We start from the raw sequence: 16,880 nt of genomic DNA on the forward strand, positions 1-16,880 counted from the left end.
GTACAAAGAAGTGGAACTGTTTTGAGTGGGCTGAGCTTTGGAGGGTCCTAAGTTTAAGATTTTGTTCTGTGTCGCTTACAAGACCCTCTCTGTGCTCTGCATACTTTAATTTTTGTAAATAAATACTGCTCTGTAGACATCTAAAGTGAGGACTAAAGACTGACTGTGCAGGACCGGCCTGCACTTGACTGAAGAACAACTCCAGATGGATTCTCTGAGCTGCCTAGACTGCAGAGCCAAGGCTGGGCAGATGGCTGAGGCTCCACACAGGAGAAACACAGGTTGGGTGACTCAACCTGGTGCTCTTAGTTGGGTTCTTAGCACTGAGAGAAAGGAGGGAGGGAGGGAAAGGAAGGAAGGAAGGAAGGAAGGAAGGAAGGAAGGAAGGAAGGAAGGAAGGAAGGAAGGAAGGCAAACAGTTGGTGTTCAGGGGGAATGAGAGCAGAATAGAGTGTTGGCTGGAAGTGGAGAATGGCCCACCCATTTGTGGAGGTTTGAATAAAAATGGCCCCCATAGGCCCATGGGGAGTGGCACTATTAGGAGGCGTGGCCTTGTTGGAGTAGGTATGCTATTGTTGGAGGAAGTGTGTCACTGGGGGGTGGGATTTGAGGTCTCAGATGCTCAAGCCAGGCCCAGTATAGTACTCTCTTCCCGCTGCCTGCTGATCCAGAAGTAGAACTCTCAGTTACCTCTCCAGCACCCTGTCTGCCTGCATGCCACCATGCTCCCCACCGTGACAGTAGTAGACTAAGCCTCTGAACTGTGAGCCAGGCCCAGTTAAATGTTTTCCTTTGTAAGAGCTGCTGTGGTTGTTAGTATTTAAGCATTACCTGGCTGACGCCTTGGGAACCTTTCCAGTAAGACAGGACCTTGGCCAGCTCAGGGTCCTGACATCATCCTGCATAGCCCATTTGTGCATGTGCCAAGTCCCCTCCCAGAGGTGGGCCCTGCCCACCTCTCTCTTCCTCCCTTTCCCTCCCTCCTTCTCTCTTCCTCTTCCTGTCTATTCCCCACGAGGTCTGCACCTCCTCTCTTCCCCCTTTCCTGTTTCTTCTTTTTCTTCTCCTCTTCTTCCTCTTCTCTTCCTCGGCTTCCTTCTCTCCCTTCCCCCCCAGACAAACTCTCCACGCGAGTGTGGGCTGGTCTGCAAGGTGTATCTCTCTCCCAGGCTCCCACCCGCCGCTCGCCATTTTTAAAATTCAACAGTGGTCATGGTGCCTCTTGACAGTGATAGAAACCCCAACTAAGACACCGTCTAACACCCTGGAAGGCCTTTCTCTTGGTCTTCATCCTTGACGGGGTTTGCAGGAAGATGTTGGTGGCCATCGGTGGGGAGGCTCCATCAGCTGTGCCCGGACGCGGTTCTCCTCAGCCCCGTGGTCTTCACTTGCATTTTGATGCGGAAAAGATGCGGAGGTTGGGGGGGGGGGGGGTGTGCGCTTTGCAAGTGCCAGGAAGGAGAGGGTTTCTTGAGGACTTAACAGCCAGGCAGAAAGTCTGGGGAAAAAAAACTTGGGAAAGAAAGAAAGAAACATTTTGAAGAAGGAAAATGATGTTTATAAACGACTCGGAAGAGTGAGTTATTTTCTCCCAAAAAATTATAGAGCAATATTTTCTCGAGTTATTAATGAGATGGTATAACATCAGGGTTTTTTCCATCTTTTTCTTTTTGTTTTTTTCTCCTCTCCCTGCCCCCAACAGGGTTTCTCTGTGTAGCCCCCTAGCTGTCCTGGAACTCACTCTGTAGATCAGGCTGACCTCGAACTCAGAGATCTGCTTTGCCTTTGCCTCCTGAGTGCTGGGATTAAAGGCGTGTGCCATCATGCCAGGTCAGTTGTTTCCTTGATGACAGCTCTTCTAAATGGAGTAATGTAGAATTTCAAAGCAGTTTTAATTTGCATTTCCCTGGTGCCAAAGGTTATTGAGCCAGTTAACAAAAAAAAAGTATTTATTGACCATTTGTATTTCTCTTGAGAACTGTCTGTTTCATAGCCTATTTATGGACTGGATGATTTTTGTCTTGATGTTTCATCATTTGAATTTATTTATATATTCTAGATATGAATATTCTTCTGTGTAATGGGTGTTTTGTTGTTGTTTGGTTGGTTGGTTTTGAGACAGTGTTTCACTAGATAGTCCTGACCTGGAACTAGTTCCTGGCCTAGAACTCACCAGACTGCCCTTGAACTCAAAAGATCCACTTATCTCTGCTTCTCAAGTGCTGGGACTGAAGGCGTGTGCCACCACACTTGACCTAGCAGAGTGGTTCCTCCTTTCTGTGGGCTGTCTCTTTATTCTGACATTAGGCTTATTTTTTTTTTTTTTTTTGGGTTTGGTTTTTGCTTTGTTACAAGGAAGAATGCCGTTATAGCCTTAAGTTCAGCAATTGAAGCTTTTAAGGCGAAAATAATGAATAAATTGTATTGACCGAAGGGTATTTGCTTTTTTTTATTTAGTTTTGAGAATCCATAATGCATATGTGTTTTGATCAAACCCATCACCCATTCTGCCCAGCACTTCCCTCCCAACGTCATGTGCTCAGGTTAGCCCACTGAGTCTGCTCAGTGCTGCCTGCACGGGCAGGGTATAGGACCACCGACTAGAGCGTGGGCGTCCTCTCCAGGATCGCATCCCTGAAGAAAACTCTCAGTCCATCAGTATCCATCATGGAGCCTTCTATGTGGGAATTTTGACTGGCTTGCTCTTGTGCAAGTCTTGAGCATGTGGCTGCAGCTGTGAGTTAACGTGTGCCACAGCTTTGCCATGCCAGGCAGCTACGTTTTGCTGCAGATGTCCACTACCTCTGTTTCTACAACTTTTCCACCACCTCTTTCAACAGTGACCTCTGAACCTTGTGGGCAGGACCTGGAATATAGATGTCCCATTTAGAGTTGAGCACTCCATAGTTCTTTATTCTGTGCGTGTTGACCAGTTGTGGGTCTTTGTATTAATCACCCGCCGCTGCAAAAAGAAGCTTCTCTGATGAGGGTTGAACCATGCACTAGTCTATGGTGTAAGTTAAGAACTTAGGATGCAGTTTATTACTGTGTCCATTTAGCAAAGTTAGAGTAGTAGGTTCTTGTCTGTGACTTAGGCAGCCGTGGGTTTTGGTCCCGTTAACAGTGAGTGCCAAGTCATGTGGAGTGACCCTTAAGTGCAATCAGAAAGCAATTGGTTATTTTTTTTTTTTTTTTCCCCTGAGACAGGGTTTCTCTGTGTAGCTTTTGGAGCCTGTCCTGGAACTCACAGGATGGCCTCAAACTCTCAGAGATCCACCTGCCTCTGCCTCCCGAGTGCAGTGATTAAGGGCATGTGCCACCACTGCCCAGTGGAATTGGTTATTCTCTTTTTGTTTTGTTTTGTTTTTTAGAGACAGGGTTTCTTTTAGTAGTTTTGGTGCCTGTCCTGGACCTCACTCTGTAGACCAGGCTGGCCTCGAACTCGCAGAGATCCTACTGGCTCTGCCTCCAGAGTGCTGGGATTAAAGGCGTGTGCCACCACCTCCCGGCTCAATTGGTTATTCTTATAACCTCCACCCCTCTGTTTCACCAGTGGTCATATCTTGCCAGGACAGTTGTAGCTTTTGAGGTTCATAGATGTTGTATACTTTTCTCTCCCAGTAGGGAGACTGACTTTGAGGTCAGTACCAACTGGATTTCTTTCTCTTTTCTGTGTATGTGGATGTGGTGTCTTTAGGGCCTTACCATCCAATTCTGGGAGGTAACAAAGAAGACCGGCAATAGCATATAATGTTTGAGGGGTTTTATACCTCTCAAAAAAGGTATCCCATACTAGGCTTTTTTTAATAGCTTGTGTTACCTAGAAGCGGCATTATCCCTGTGTTATAGAGCAGCTCCATTTGAACTGTATACTGTCCATAGAAACAAGAGAGACCCTGTTTCATAAACAAGGTGGAAGGAGACAGCCAACTCCTGAAAATTGTTCTCTGACCCTTCCTACACTTACATCTCACACACATTCTCATTCTCATTCTCTGTCTGTCTGTCTGTCTGTCTCTCTCTCTCTCTCTCTCTCTCTCTCTCTCTCTCTCATATAAAAGACTGTTATTTTAAAAAGTCATCACCACTGTCCTGCGAAAAAACCCTCTGTAACAATTTCATCTCTGTATTTGAAAAATCAAGAGAATGATTTTCCACCCACCCCCAAACATGTTCTCACCATGTATCCCACACTGGCTTTTCACCCCACCTGCCTCTGTCTTGTTGCATTGGGATTACAAGTATGCAATACCTCTTTACTCTTTTTTTTTTTTTAAGATTTTTTAATGTGTATGGGTGTTTGCCTGCATGTGTATCTGTGCACCACGTGTCTACAGTTCTTGATGCTTGACCGAGTTTGTCGACAACTAGAAGGAACTTAGGGAACTCACTGAAGTCACTCTTCTGCTGTGGAGACGGGAACTGGAGCAGAAGAGAGAGGAACTGACGGTGGGCTCCTAGTGAAGACAGAAGGACAGCTAGAGTGCAGACAGAAGGCTTCTTGTAGCAGCTGAGGGGGTCACTCCTCGGGTCTGTTGAAATATATCGCACAGTTGACTGTCCATCACTTAAAAACAGCTCAGTTCGGATTTGCTTTCCATAGCCGTGCCTACTGAAGACTGACTTCTCTTTTTGCCCTTTTCCTTCCCTCCACCCCACCCTCCAGTGTGTGTAGTTTATTCTAAGTTGTATGGGTGTCATACATAAATGGGCCTGTTTGCTATGTTGGAGGAGATAAATTCTCCACGAATGTTTATCTGGGGTAAGAGAGCGGCCGCCGCTTTCTTCTTGTCCCTCACTGGTGACTCCTTCATGCTCCGTAACTGGCCCCCAGTGTCACCCAGGCTGCCAGGGAATGAGGCTACGAGGGAGGGCACCTTGCTGCACATGAAGCACACTTTACACTGTAGAACTGTCTTCTGTAAACTGACTTACTGCTGGGCAGGGTTTGGTCCATGAAGCCCCACGGCGCTATCTTAACACGGCTATCGAAACTTGCTGGATTTCCTTTTGTAATCTTGGTTAAGCAAACACGCAGTTGAAGTAAATTATCCATTATCCAGTCCCCGTTTCTCTAATTATGGGTAATGGAGTGTGAAGAGGACACAGCAATCCCTGAATCATCTGTTTACTTCAGTGGAGCCTCCCCTTGGTGATGGGCGAGGGGAGGCACCTGCCAACGTCGGCCGCTCTCCGAGGCTGTTCCAAGGCTATCTGAAAGCTCTGATGAGCCTGCCAGAGAAAGATGCGACTCTCTCGTTTATTTGACATGAGAAATGACATTTTTTCCCACCTTGGAAAAAAATGTAAGGCCATCGCTGTCACCTGAAGAGGAACTAGTCAAGTGCAGTCAGTTGTGGCCATTTGTTTTTAAGACTCGGTGCTGACTTTCATTGTGGGGTGTTAGCAGTAACCTCGCCAGCTTCTTAGCTGCCCATCCTGACCCTGCTGACCCATGAATCTCTCCTAGAAAGGGCACAAAGGCCCTCTCTACCTAGTGGTGCTTCGCGCCTGCGGGATGAGTTAGATCTGCGCTCTCAGGACCTCCTGAGCAGTGTAGTGATCTGCATCTCAGTGCGTGAGCCTGATCGTGTTTGTGGCCAGCAGACATCGCTGCTCTTCGTTTCTGACTGTGCTGTAGTTGATGCCCAAGGCCCTAGCCCAGCCCCTGGGCTCTGCCCAAGTGTGTTTAGTTGGCACATTTACCTGTGCTGGAGGAAAAGAGGAAGAGTACAGGATCTTGCCTTGTTCCAAGCCGCAGCTGCTACTGCAGCCTCCTCCTTTTTTTTGGTTTATCTATGTAGCCCTGACTGTCCTAGAACTTGCTCTGTAGACCAGAACTCAGGGAGCTCAGAGATCTGCCTGCTTCTGCCCCCTGAGTGCTGGGATTAAAAGTGTGTACCACCTCCACCCTGCTCTATATTCTTAACTCTCATTGACCAGCCTCTTTAAGGAACCTTTAGGACAAGGGAACTTTTAAACATGTCTTTTTTTTTTTTTTTTTTTGGAGACAGGGTCTCACTTTTTAGACCTGGCTAGTCTGAAACTTAAGAGATCCATCTGCTTCTGCCTCCTGAGGGCTGGGGTTAAAGGTGTGGTACATGTCATTGTTAATATTTAAATCTCACTTTTAAATAAGTTTAGGGAGCTGGAGTGATGGTTCAGCAGTTAAGTACAGATTGCTCTTCCAGAGTTCCAGAGGACCCAGGTTAAATTCCTAGCACCCACTAGTGGCTAACATCCTTCTATAACTCCAGTTCCATGGGGTCCAATTGATACCTTCTAGTCTCCACAGGCACCACATGGTGCATAGACATCCATACAAGCAAAACATCCATACACATTAAATAAAAAAAATAAATCCCCCCCCCCAAAAAAAAGGCAAAAGGTTTAGGTTTGTGGTGTTACTGTGAAAGGATCTTTCAAATGTAGTGGTTTGTTTTTTTTAAGCCCAGAAAAATGCCTTTTAAATGTATTTTTTTTAAGTGTATTTATTATCAGGTGTGTGTGTGTGTGTGTGTGTGTGTGTGTGTGTGTGTGTGTGTGCGCGCGCGCATGTGCAGTATAATTTGTATTTGATGTACTAGAAGGCAGATCCAGAACTTTCTGGACAAACAACTGGAATGGTATGTCCTAGATTGTTGAGATACTGTGTAACATAGTCCCATGTATTGGAATCTCTCTCCATCTTCCTTTGGAATGTGGTGATTAGCAACTTTGTCTTTGAAGTTTAAGGTCCAGCTGATGCCGTATTAGCAACTTTGTCTTTGAAGTTTAAGGTCCAGCTGATGCCGTATTGCAACACTGTTTCCTGGTGTCCTGGCTCAGACTCTGTCTTGTTGGGTTCTCTTCTTGGTCCCAGCTTCTCTCTCCCTGCTCCTTAATGGCCACTGTCTTCACCAACGATTTGTGTGTAGTTACTGAAGCTGTAAGGGCCGGTTCAGGTCTCCTGTGAACTCTCCTGCATGGGATCGACTGCCGGTCACAGCTGGGTTCAGTGGGTAATGAACAAAAGCCGAGCAAGGACTGTACGTCAGTGGTGGGAGGCGGCACCCTGTTCCTGAGTCCCTCTAAAGTTAGGGAACTTGTCTTTCAGATTGCATCCAAGTATGACCAGCAGGCGGAGGAAGATCTGCGCAACTGGATAGAAGAGGTGACGGGCATGGGCATTGGCACCAACTTCCAGCTGGGCCTGAAGGACGGCATCATCCTCTGCGAGTAAGGGGCCTTTCCCGGGCTTGTTTCTGCTCCCTTCCACGGGCGTTTGCCTTAATCCTGGTTCCCCGTCTAGGATGTCGACCTTGATATTCTACCACTGTGTTTAATACTTTCCTTGGCTGACATCCAGGGAGTCAGCTTAGTATTCTAGTGTTTGCTTTTGACCCATAAAGTGTCCTTGTAATTTTGTTTTTAGACTCATAAACAAGCTACAGCCAGGCTCTGTGAAGAAAGTCAATGAATCCTCACTAAACTGGCCTCAGGTAATTGCCAAGTGAGCAACCTCCAATCCATCCCTTCCCTCCTGTTCTTCCCCCTCCTCCCTCTGTTCCTTCCCTCCCTTCTCTCCCTCCTTCCGTCCCCTCCCTCTGCTCTCTCTTGTTTCCCCTTCCCTCCTTTCTGGCTCTTGTCTGTAGCCCAGGCTGGCTTCATTCATCATGTACTCCATGATGGACAGAACTAAGGGCATTCCTGCCTCTGCCTTCCAAGGCCTAGAATCACAAGTAAACTGCACTATCCCCGTCGATTTCCTTTTATTTGGTGAAAAAGGTCAAAATTTTTGTATTGTTTGCAGGTGTGTGTGTGTGTAAACAGAAAGTTGTACACATGACATTATTGTTTACTGAACTGGTCTCTTCTCATGTTTAGTTTTAGAAATTTTCTGCATTTAGTCAGTCTGCTTTGAAGGATTTGATGCAGTTTTACACAAATTCCCATCTGGACCATAAGAATAAAGGGAGTGGGGGAAGCAAGGCATTTAACACAGTGACTCCTAGTTTATAATGGAAAATTGCATCACAGCTTCATTGGTGCCCATGAAGTGGCATTAGCTATTTATTTGATCTTAAGTTGGTTTGGGAGATAATGATCATTTAGTAACCAGCTTGTTTTGAAACTAAAATTAAAACGCATGGTGAACTATTAATACATGTGGGTAACTTTTGGCAAAGAAAACTTCAGGCCTGGATAACTCTGACACAGAATTCTTAAGCACTTGTAAGGATGATGGGCCCGGGGACCATAGACAAAGTGTTCACCGCCTAAGCCCAAGGACTGGAGTTCAGATCCACTGGGTGGACCTATAGTCCCAGTTGCATGGGAGGCAGAGCAGAGATAGAATCTCCAGGGCAAGCTGGCTAGCTAGACTGGCTAGGTAGGTGAGCCCTGGGTGTATGGAAAGACCCTCCTTGCCTCAGTCAATAAAGTGGAGGGTGATGGGAGAAAATACCTAATGCAGTCTCTAGCATGCACATGTGTGTACATGTATACACATGGGGCACATGCACCTAAATGCCCACACAATGCACACATGCATACCACACACACATTCACACATGGCTGATTTTGCCCTTAAAGAGCTTTAAAAAGCAGGGAATGTGGGGATGTGAATGTGTATTTCTCTAGCATTCAGGAAGTCTTGGGTTTGATCCTCAGCACAGCATAAATAGGGGGTGATAGGCTCACCTCTAATTCCAGCACCAGGTCTGGAGGGTGGGAATCTAGGCAGAAGGTTCAGAAATTAAATATTTTTCTTGGCTCTATAACCAGTTTGAGCTTCATGAGTTTTTTTGGTCTCAAAACAAGAACAGCAAAAAAAAAAATCGTGTTTTGGGTTTGTTTGTTTGTTTGTTTGTAAAGATCTACTTTAAAGGACTGTTCTGTAAGCCCCTTCCTTTTCCAGAAAGAGCTGTGTGCTTACTCTGATGGGGAATACTAACCAAATAACTTCTGTCTGTAGTCTTAGTAACCAGACTGAAGAATCCTGGTGTGTCTGTAGTTAGCTCCAAACCTTATGTGACTCTTTCTGTTTCTAGTTGGAGAATATCGGCAACTTTATTAAAGCCATTCAGGCTTATGGCATGAAGCCCCATGACATATTTGAAGCAAATGATCTTTTTGAGAATGGCAACATGACCCAGGTTCAGACTACGCTGGTGGCCCTAGCAGGCCTGGTATGTACATGCTGTACACTTGGTTTAAAAAAAAAAAAAAAACTTCCTTGCACATAGGTAGTGAATTACATCATTGTTCTCTCAGGGGTGCAGAAACCCGGTGGGGAGGGGCCTCTGCCCTCTGTAATTGCTAGCTTTGTGAAAGGGCTGCTGACATCAGCTTGTGCCAGATAGGTTAATTAGAACCCTCCCATTTCAAAGGGTACCGTATTATCACTGAGTAGCCCTAAGTGTGTTTTCGCACTCTGGTATGGTATGATCTCACCCATGAAGCCTGTCTGTGGACATCACTTCTTTGTGGTGTCCTCTTCAAAATGCTGGTGGCGGAATATCTGTCCTCCAACTCAGTTGGTGAATGTGTTTATGTCTAGGCGAAAACAAAAGGGTTCCATACAACCATCGACATTGGAGTTAAGTATGCAGAAAAACAAACGAGACGTTTTGATGAAGGCAAGTTAAAGGCTGGCCAAAGTGTAATTGGTTTACAGGTAAGTGGTGTGATGCTATTGTTTCATTCATTAATAACACAGTGTCATTAATTGTTGCCACACAAAATGTTGTGCCTCTCATGCGGAAAGTGTTCATGAAAGTTCTGTAATGTAGATTGCTTTCATGTGTACATGACTTATACAGTTCGATCTGTTTAAAACCCGATGATGGGGCACGGTGGTTTGCACCTGTAATCCCAGCACTGAGAAGGCTGAAAGCAAGAAGATTGTTCTGAGTTTGAAGCCCTCCTGGGCTACATAGGAGTTCAAAACCAGCCTTATCTACAGAATGGGATCTTGTCTCAAAAAATGAAAATTAGCCGGGCGGTGGTGGCACATGTCTTTAATCTCAGCACTCGTGAGGCAAAGACAGACAGATCTCTGAATTCAAGGCCAGTCTTGTCTATAGAGCAAGTTCCGGGATGGCCAGGGCCACACAGAGAAACCGTGTCTCAAGAAACAACCTCCCCATAAAAACAGTTAAATTAAATAAGAACCAAAAGAAAACGATGGTGTATTTTGATTGTTTTGGTTTTTGTTTTGATTTCCCCTGAGACAAGGGTTTCTCTTTGTAACAGTCCTGGCCATCCTGGAACTCACTTTATAGACCAGGCTGGCCTCAAACTCACAGAGATCCGCCTGCCTCTGCCTCCTGAGTGCCGAGATTAAAGGCGTGCGCCACCATGCTCTGCTAAAATGATGGTATTTTTAAAAGAAAATTCAGGGATGTCACCCAACTTGTTTCTCTAGGAAATTTAAGTTTTTGTTGTTGTGGTTTTTTTCTAATCATATTTTCTTTTAAAAAGGAAGAAAATGCACTTTATAAATTCTTAGATCTTATTGACTAAGGACATATATACAAAGCCCATGATGCCAGAATCATTATCCACTAGCAAGGTGTGGGATTGAGTGAGCCTAGCTGATTGGGCCAGGTTAGTGCTTGGGAAGTGCTTGGTTAAGGTGACATTTCACAGTCTCCCTGGAGAGTGTCATAAAACCACAGCCAAGTGGTGTGAGTGCGGAGGATCTCCTTGGTGAACTGACCTTGACTGAGTCTGTGTCAAGTGGCCTCAGTTTTAAAGAGTGCAACAGTGTTTAAATGGAGGGACATGAGGAAGGAAGCGTCCAGACACTGATCAGTCAGTTAACTCCATGCAGTTGGAACCTGCAGCCTAAGATTAACACCAGTGTTTGAAAAGACAAGTGAAGGGGAAAATAAGGTTATACAATGCCATTGACTTCTAAAGGGATATGTGTATTTTTGTAAAACTTGGGTTTCTATGTGAGTGTGGCTTTAGACATAGGCAGGAACACATGCAAATGTAACCCAAAGGGTATTCACAGATGCAAACTCTAGTTACATCTATACGAGTGTTAATATTGCAGCAATTTTTCTTCTAAGTGTCCTCTGAACATGGTAGTATGCACCTGGGACCCCATTAGTGGAGGATTGGGAGTTTAAGGTTATCCTTGCCTACCTAGTGAGTGCAAGGCTGGGTTTATGTGAGACTCACAAAAGCAAAGGCCCACACTCTACAGTGTCAGGAACTGGTTTCCTCCTCCAACACCACAGACGGCGCTGAGAAGGCCTGGGTGGTTAGTTCTCAGCTGGGCGCAGAAGTTAATTATTCCTCTGAACCTGCTTCAGTTCACGCGCCTCTTGCTGCCTCGTTCTGGCTCTGGCCAGTATGCGAACGAGTGTTGTAGGAATAAAATACATTTTTCCTCCATGAAAATGTTGATGTTGTCTAAGTACCTGGCCTTTGCTTTCCCGTTTTAACTCTGAGCACACAGGCCGCACACGCAGCAAAGGTACCTATGGGTTTTAGCCCAGCACAAAATTACCCGAAACATTACGAGATGTTTTTGTACGTGGGTTTTTTTCCCTTCCTTTCCTTGTGACTTGATTCTGTGGCTCTGGAGGGTGAGCTTTGTGGATGACAGCAGCTGATGGGTTGGTTGGCCGCACCTGTGGCTGCAGTCAGAGGGCTTGTTGTCTGGTCTACACTCCCTGCCGGTTTTCCTGCCTGAAGTGGGCACACTTCAGTCTGGTGCCTGTGCCACAGAGAGTATAGAAAAGAACGTCGGGGAATTCATCCATAGTTCTGCCAACACAGTAACTTCTTACTTAATATTGCATCTCTTTCTGCAAGTTTGTATGCAGATGCAGCTAATTGTTCTGCGAGGTTCTGTATATTTAAGAGTGTTTGGAATTTTTCCTTAAAATTTAAAGCCTTCACAGTTTGCATTCAAAAGCCCAGAGGGGAGTTCATACCTGGTTGCCTAGAGCCTCCTTAGCTTTGGAACTTGTAAGTCTCTGGCTACCCCTGCTCCAACACCCCCGCCCCCTTTGGTGCTTGGGAATTGAACCCAGATCTTTGCACATGGTAGGTGAGTGCTGAGCTACATCCCAGCTCTACTGTACATTTTCTCAATAACGCAGAACATTTTATTGTGTATATGTTACTGACTTCTGATAATGAATGCTGCTCTTTTAACTTAAAGATGGGAACCAACAAATGTGCCAGCCAGGCAGGTATGACAGCCTATGGGACCAGGAGGCATCTTTATGATCCCAAAATGCAGACTGACAAACCTTTTGACCAGACCACGATTAGTCTGCAGATGGGCACCAACAAAGGAGCCAGCCAGGTAAGCAAGTGTCTTTTAATTCTCAAAGCAGAGGTCACGGAGGGCATGCTAAGTGAGCACTGACCCCGAGCATAGCTAGAATCTCAGCGGTATTTTTTATATAGTATTTTTAGTCTTCAGGAAAGTAGGTTTTGCTGGGAAAGCAAAAGAATCAAAGGGCCCTTTCTCCAGCCTGAAAAGTGTAGCGTGACTAATGGCTTTGGTTGGCAGTGAGAACACTTGGCCTTTCTGCCTAACCAGAAGAAAAAAGTGATGTTTATAGTGTTCCTGCTCCAAAATCCAAGTAAAAGATGGTTAGTTCTCCCTTACCCCTTTTTGGTTTTGCTTTTAAAGGGGGCTTTTTAAATGGGTCTGTAAGATCTGGCATTTCTGCTAAGAGCCCTTTAGTCAGCATTCTTATGAAATATTAAGTGAATGAAAAAAATGAAAGGAAGGGGTGGGGTTTTGTTTTTTTTGAGACAGGGTTTCTCTGTGTAGTTTTGGTTCCTGTCCTGGATCTCACTCTGTAGCCCAGGCTGGCCTCGAACTCACAGAGATCCACCTGGCTCTGCCTCCTGAGTGCTGGGATTAAAGGCTTGAGCCACCACCGCCCAGCCACAGGAAAGGACGTGACTGCTCCTAGGTGTGGTGGAGGAGAAAGTTTATTGTAGATAAAAGGGAGAACATAGCCAGAGGCAGAGACTTGTGGACGAGTCCAGAGTGGACGTGACCAGACTGAACTGGGCCATGTTGGGAGAGGGGGAGGGGAAGGGAGAAAGGGGAACCAGGTGCAGCAGCCAGGAGGCCAAAGGGACGAAAGGGGCAGGTAACCAAAATGTCTGGATTATATAGGGAAGAGCCTCTGGGGGCCAGGTGTGCCAGCCATACCTTGTAACAAGTAGGGACTGAAGGATGCTGGGAGAACCTGGAGGCACCTCAGCCTTTGAAACGTAACATTAAGTTACCAGAGAAATGAATTTGTTTGAAATGCTAGTTAAGTAATTCTGTAGCTGTCAGTGTTCTCCTCCTATTTACTGCAATACAGCACTGACTAAAAGTAACTTGGAGAGGAAAGAGTTCATTTGGCTAACATTTCCGTGTCCCGGGCCATCATCCAGGGAAGCCAGTGCAGTGACCTGAAGGCAGGAGCTGAAGCAGAGACCAGCAAGGAATGCCACCCACTGGCTTCCCTTGCTTGCCCAGCCACCTTTCTTAGACAGCCTACCTGCCCAGGGGTCCCGCCTGCATTCATTAACAATCCCAAAAATGCCCTATAGATGTGCAGACAGGCCAATCTGATAGAGGTAATTCCCTCATTAGTGTCAAGAGTTTTTAAATGGATGAGGGTGTGGATGAGATGGCCCTGGGGGTAAAGGCGCTTGTCTGGTGACCTTAGTTTGATCCTTGGAACCCACACGAAGATGGCCAGAGAGAACTGGTCCTCTAGCCTCCTCGTGTGCACCCTGACCCCGTGTCTGTCTAGCGTGCTCCCCCACCCCTGGTCTGTCACACACACACACACACACACACACACACACACACACACACACACACACACACACAAATAATGAGAACAAGGAGGCACCAATAACCGTTTGAGAGCAGCAGGGTTTTATATCTAAAAATAGTGAGAAGTTTTGGGGACTCTTTATTTTTTGGTGAAACCTGTGATTTCCCCCTTATGAAACATGCCTTGTCGCGTACAGTTGCTTGCCGTAGTGGCTACGCAGGTTTGCCCTTTCACCCACTCTATATCTGAAAGTGTGTGCTTGACATGAGTGGGAAACTGAGGCACGAGTTACTGTGCTGTGTTCTGAAGCGGGTGACTCTTGGTGACAGCCTCCTGAGAAGATGCAGTCCCTTAGATCAGCTCAGCATGCTTCTTGTTGAATGCATGTATGCTAGTTTAAAATTGGTGGCCATTCATAGACACTCATGTGTAACTTTTAAGTATGCCAGTGTGGAACTTTTTTAAATATAAAAAATATTAGTTATTTGTTTTCTTGTGTGTGTATGGCTATTTTGTATGTATGTATGTGAACCATGTACATGCCTGGTATTCTTAGAAGTCAGAAATGGGCATTGGATGCCCTGAAACTGAGTTACAGAGAGCTGTGAGCCACCATGTGGATGCTGGGACTGACTGACTGACCCTGGATCCTCCATAAGACAGACAAGTGCTCTTAACCATGGAGACATATCTCCAGGCCTGGGCTTTGTTTTTATATACTTTGTGTCTAATTCTTTACTTAGTAGTTGGTAGTATTGCTTCTGTATTACATATAGGGAGAAATAACTCAAAGTACGTTTTCAGAGGCCACCTGGTGATGGTGGGCAGAGATGGGAAAGATGGCATGGCTCAGCTCGGGACTCAGTGACTCCCGTCATAAATCAACATAACTTTTGAAAGTTACTGTGTTGATGTTCACATTCGTGTGACTTTCATAATTTAGACAACATTAACAAGTATAGATCTTCGCTGCTGTCTTACCTTGTGTACTGTTACGTTCTAATACCAGGCTGGGATGTTGGCACCGGGTACCAGAAGAGACATCTACGACCAGAAGCTGACATTACAGCCAGTGGACAACTCGACCATCTCTCTTCAGATGGGTACCAACAAAGTCGCTTCGCAGAAAGGAATGAGCGTGTATGGGCTTGGGCGGCAAGTGTATGACCCCAAGTACTGTGCTGCCCCCACAGAACCTGTCATTCACAACGGAAGCCAGGGCACAGGAACAAATGGGTCAGAAATCAGTGATAGCGACTACCAGGCAGAATACCCCGATGAATATCATGGCGAGTACACTGATGACTATCCCCGAGAATACCAGTATGGCGATGACCAGGGCATCGATTACTAGAGTCACACATGGGAGCGCAGTATTTAGTCCATGGTTTTTATCCAGTGAGACCCGAGCTAGCCTTGAGTAATTCTTCTCTCGTCTTCCTAAAACACTATTATGCTTATTGTACCTTAAAAAAAAATGCCTTACATACATTCCTTTTTCCTTTTCTGCCTCCCCAAATAGTTGCCTTTTAGTGCTGTCACAGTTAAATCCTACAGCATAACCAGTAACTTGCGTATGAAGTAAAAAGGAATGCCGTGGAAGGGCAGCCAATTCTTTTATTGAAGATCTATGCATTTTTTTTTTACAGTCTGACACTTCCAAACTGGTATTTTCAAACAATAGGAAACTATTTCTCTTTTTTACAGTGTAGTGTGTATCTGGCTTGTACATGGAAGACTAAAATGTTGATTTGCTAAATGTGGTCTTTGCCAACTAAATCGAGGATGCAGCGTTTAGAGTCTGACACATGGATGTTTTTTCTGCAGTACTGCTTGCTAAGTTTTAAATAAAGTCATGATCAGTGTGCATCTGCGATTACATGTGTACTTATTCTCTTCCTTAAGCTGACAAGGTCTTTTCCGAGTGGCGCTCCTCCTGAAGGCGTGTGTACAAAAATGGCCGCAGACACGTAGGTTCGGGTGGTGTGCCCGCAGACTTCATTTGTGCCAATGTATCACTGCAGTCTCTCTGTTCCCTCAACTGTATTTATTGCTGCATTTCTCAGCATAAACTTATCCCATTGTATTTTTTATAAATAAATATTTTTTTTGAACATTCATATGAACCACAGGCTGGTTTTTTTTTTTTGGCTAGCTTCTCTGTAGACAGAGTCAGGTCAGAGACCTGAGGCCTCATTCCTTGGATGCTAAGAAGGTATTTCAACATTATTTAATCCATACAACATGGCACTCGTGGAGACAGAGTCTAAACCGGGTGTGATGACTTAATACCCATAACCCAGCACTAGAGAGGCTGAAGCAGGAGGATTTCTGCGAGTTTAAGGTCAGCTTGATCTACAGAGACCCTGTTTTAGAGCTACATAAACAAAAGCACAACCAAAAGAAGAGAAATTCCCATTGTGTAGAGTAAAGTAACAGCCAAGAGTGATCTGGCTCTTCTTTATGACTTGGCTGCCCTGGGTTCATCTTAAGTCCAATTTGGAGTACTCTTAAAAGCATTTCCACCTGCAAGGGAGAATTACTATGTATGCATTGAGTGTGTATGTGAATGATGCCCAAAGTGGACATGGGGTGTGCAAACTGAGGAAAACATAAGCTATCATTGTCACCTTAGAGAAAGCTAAACAACAATGGTGCCATCACCGAGGGAAGTCGGTCGCTCACGCCTTCTGACCTCGTCTCAGCCAAGTGATTTCTTCTGATAGGGTTGGCTGTTACGCTTCGGTGGTTTTTGCCAAGACAGATAAAGAGATGCTGGAACCCACAGAAATGATGTACACATTCTGGGATGACTCACTCCGATGCTTCTGGGAGTGCCCTGTACATCACTGTAGAAGACTTCGGAGCTAAATGGCCCTATTTAAGAAAGTATTTGCATTTAAAGTGGACCTGAGCTGTCTGGCTGTTTCTTAAGTTGCAGAGGCAGCTAGGAAAGGGAAGGGGAGGAAGCCTTGTATCACATCACACGCGCTGGCCCGCCAAGTCAGTCAAATGGAGCCTCCTGTTAGGGTGGGAGTTCCACACAGCATCTGGGCTGATGAGGTACCCGTCCTCATGTTC

The 16,880-nt window shown here is 45.6% G+C and overlaps 1 protein-coding gene across 1 annotated transcript in view; it reads left to right on the top strand.

The window, feature by feature from the left end:
• Positions 1-15,668, top strand: part of Cnn3 (calponin 3) — a 33,094-nt gene extending 17,426 nt beyond the window's left edge. Inside the window, exons 2-7 of the mRNA XM_052731001.1 lie at positions 7,097-7,218; positions 7,415-7,481; positions 9,033-9,170; positions 9,542-9,658; positions 12,164-12,310; positions 14,809-15,668. Coding sequence (XP_052586961.1) covers positions 7,097-7,218; positions 7,415-7,481; positions 9,033-9,170; positions 9,542-9,658; positions 12,164-12,310; positions 14,809-15,153 — 936 coding nt within the window. The 3' untranslated portion in view covers positions 15,154-15,668. The remainder of the gene's footprint in view (positions 1-7,096; positions 7,219-7,414; positions 7,482-9,032; positions 9,171-9,541; positions 9,659-12,163; positions 12,311-14,808) is intronic.
• The last annotated feature ends 1,212 nt before the right edge of the window (positions 15,669-16,880 follow it).

This window comes from Peromyscus californicus, unplaced genomic scaffold (assembly GCF_007827085.1).
Source record: "Peromyscus californicus insignis strain IS unplaced genomic scaffold, ASM782708v3 Scaffold_9__1_contigs__length_137607984, whole genome shotgun sequence".
NCBI lineage: Eukaryota > Metazoa > Chordata > Mammalia > Rodentia > Cricetidae > Peromyscus > Peromyscus californicus.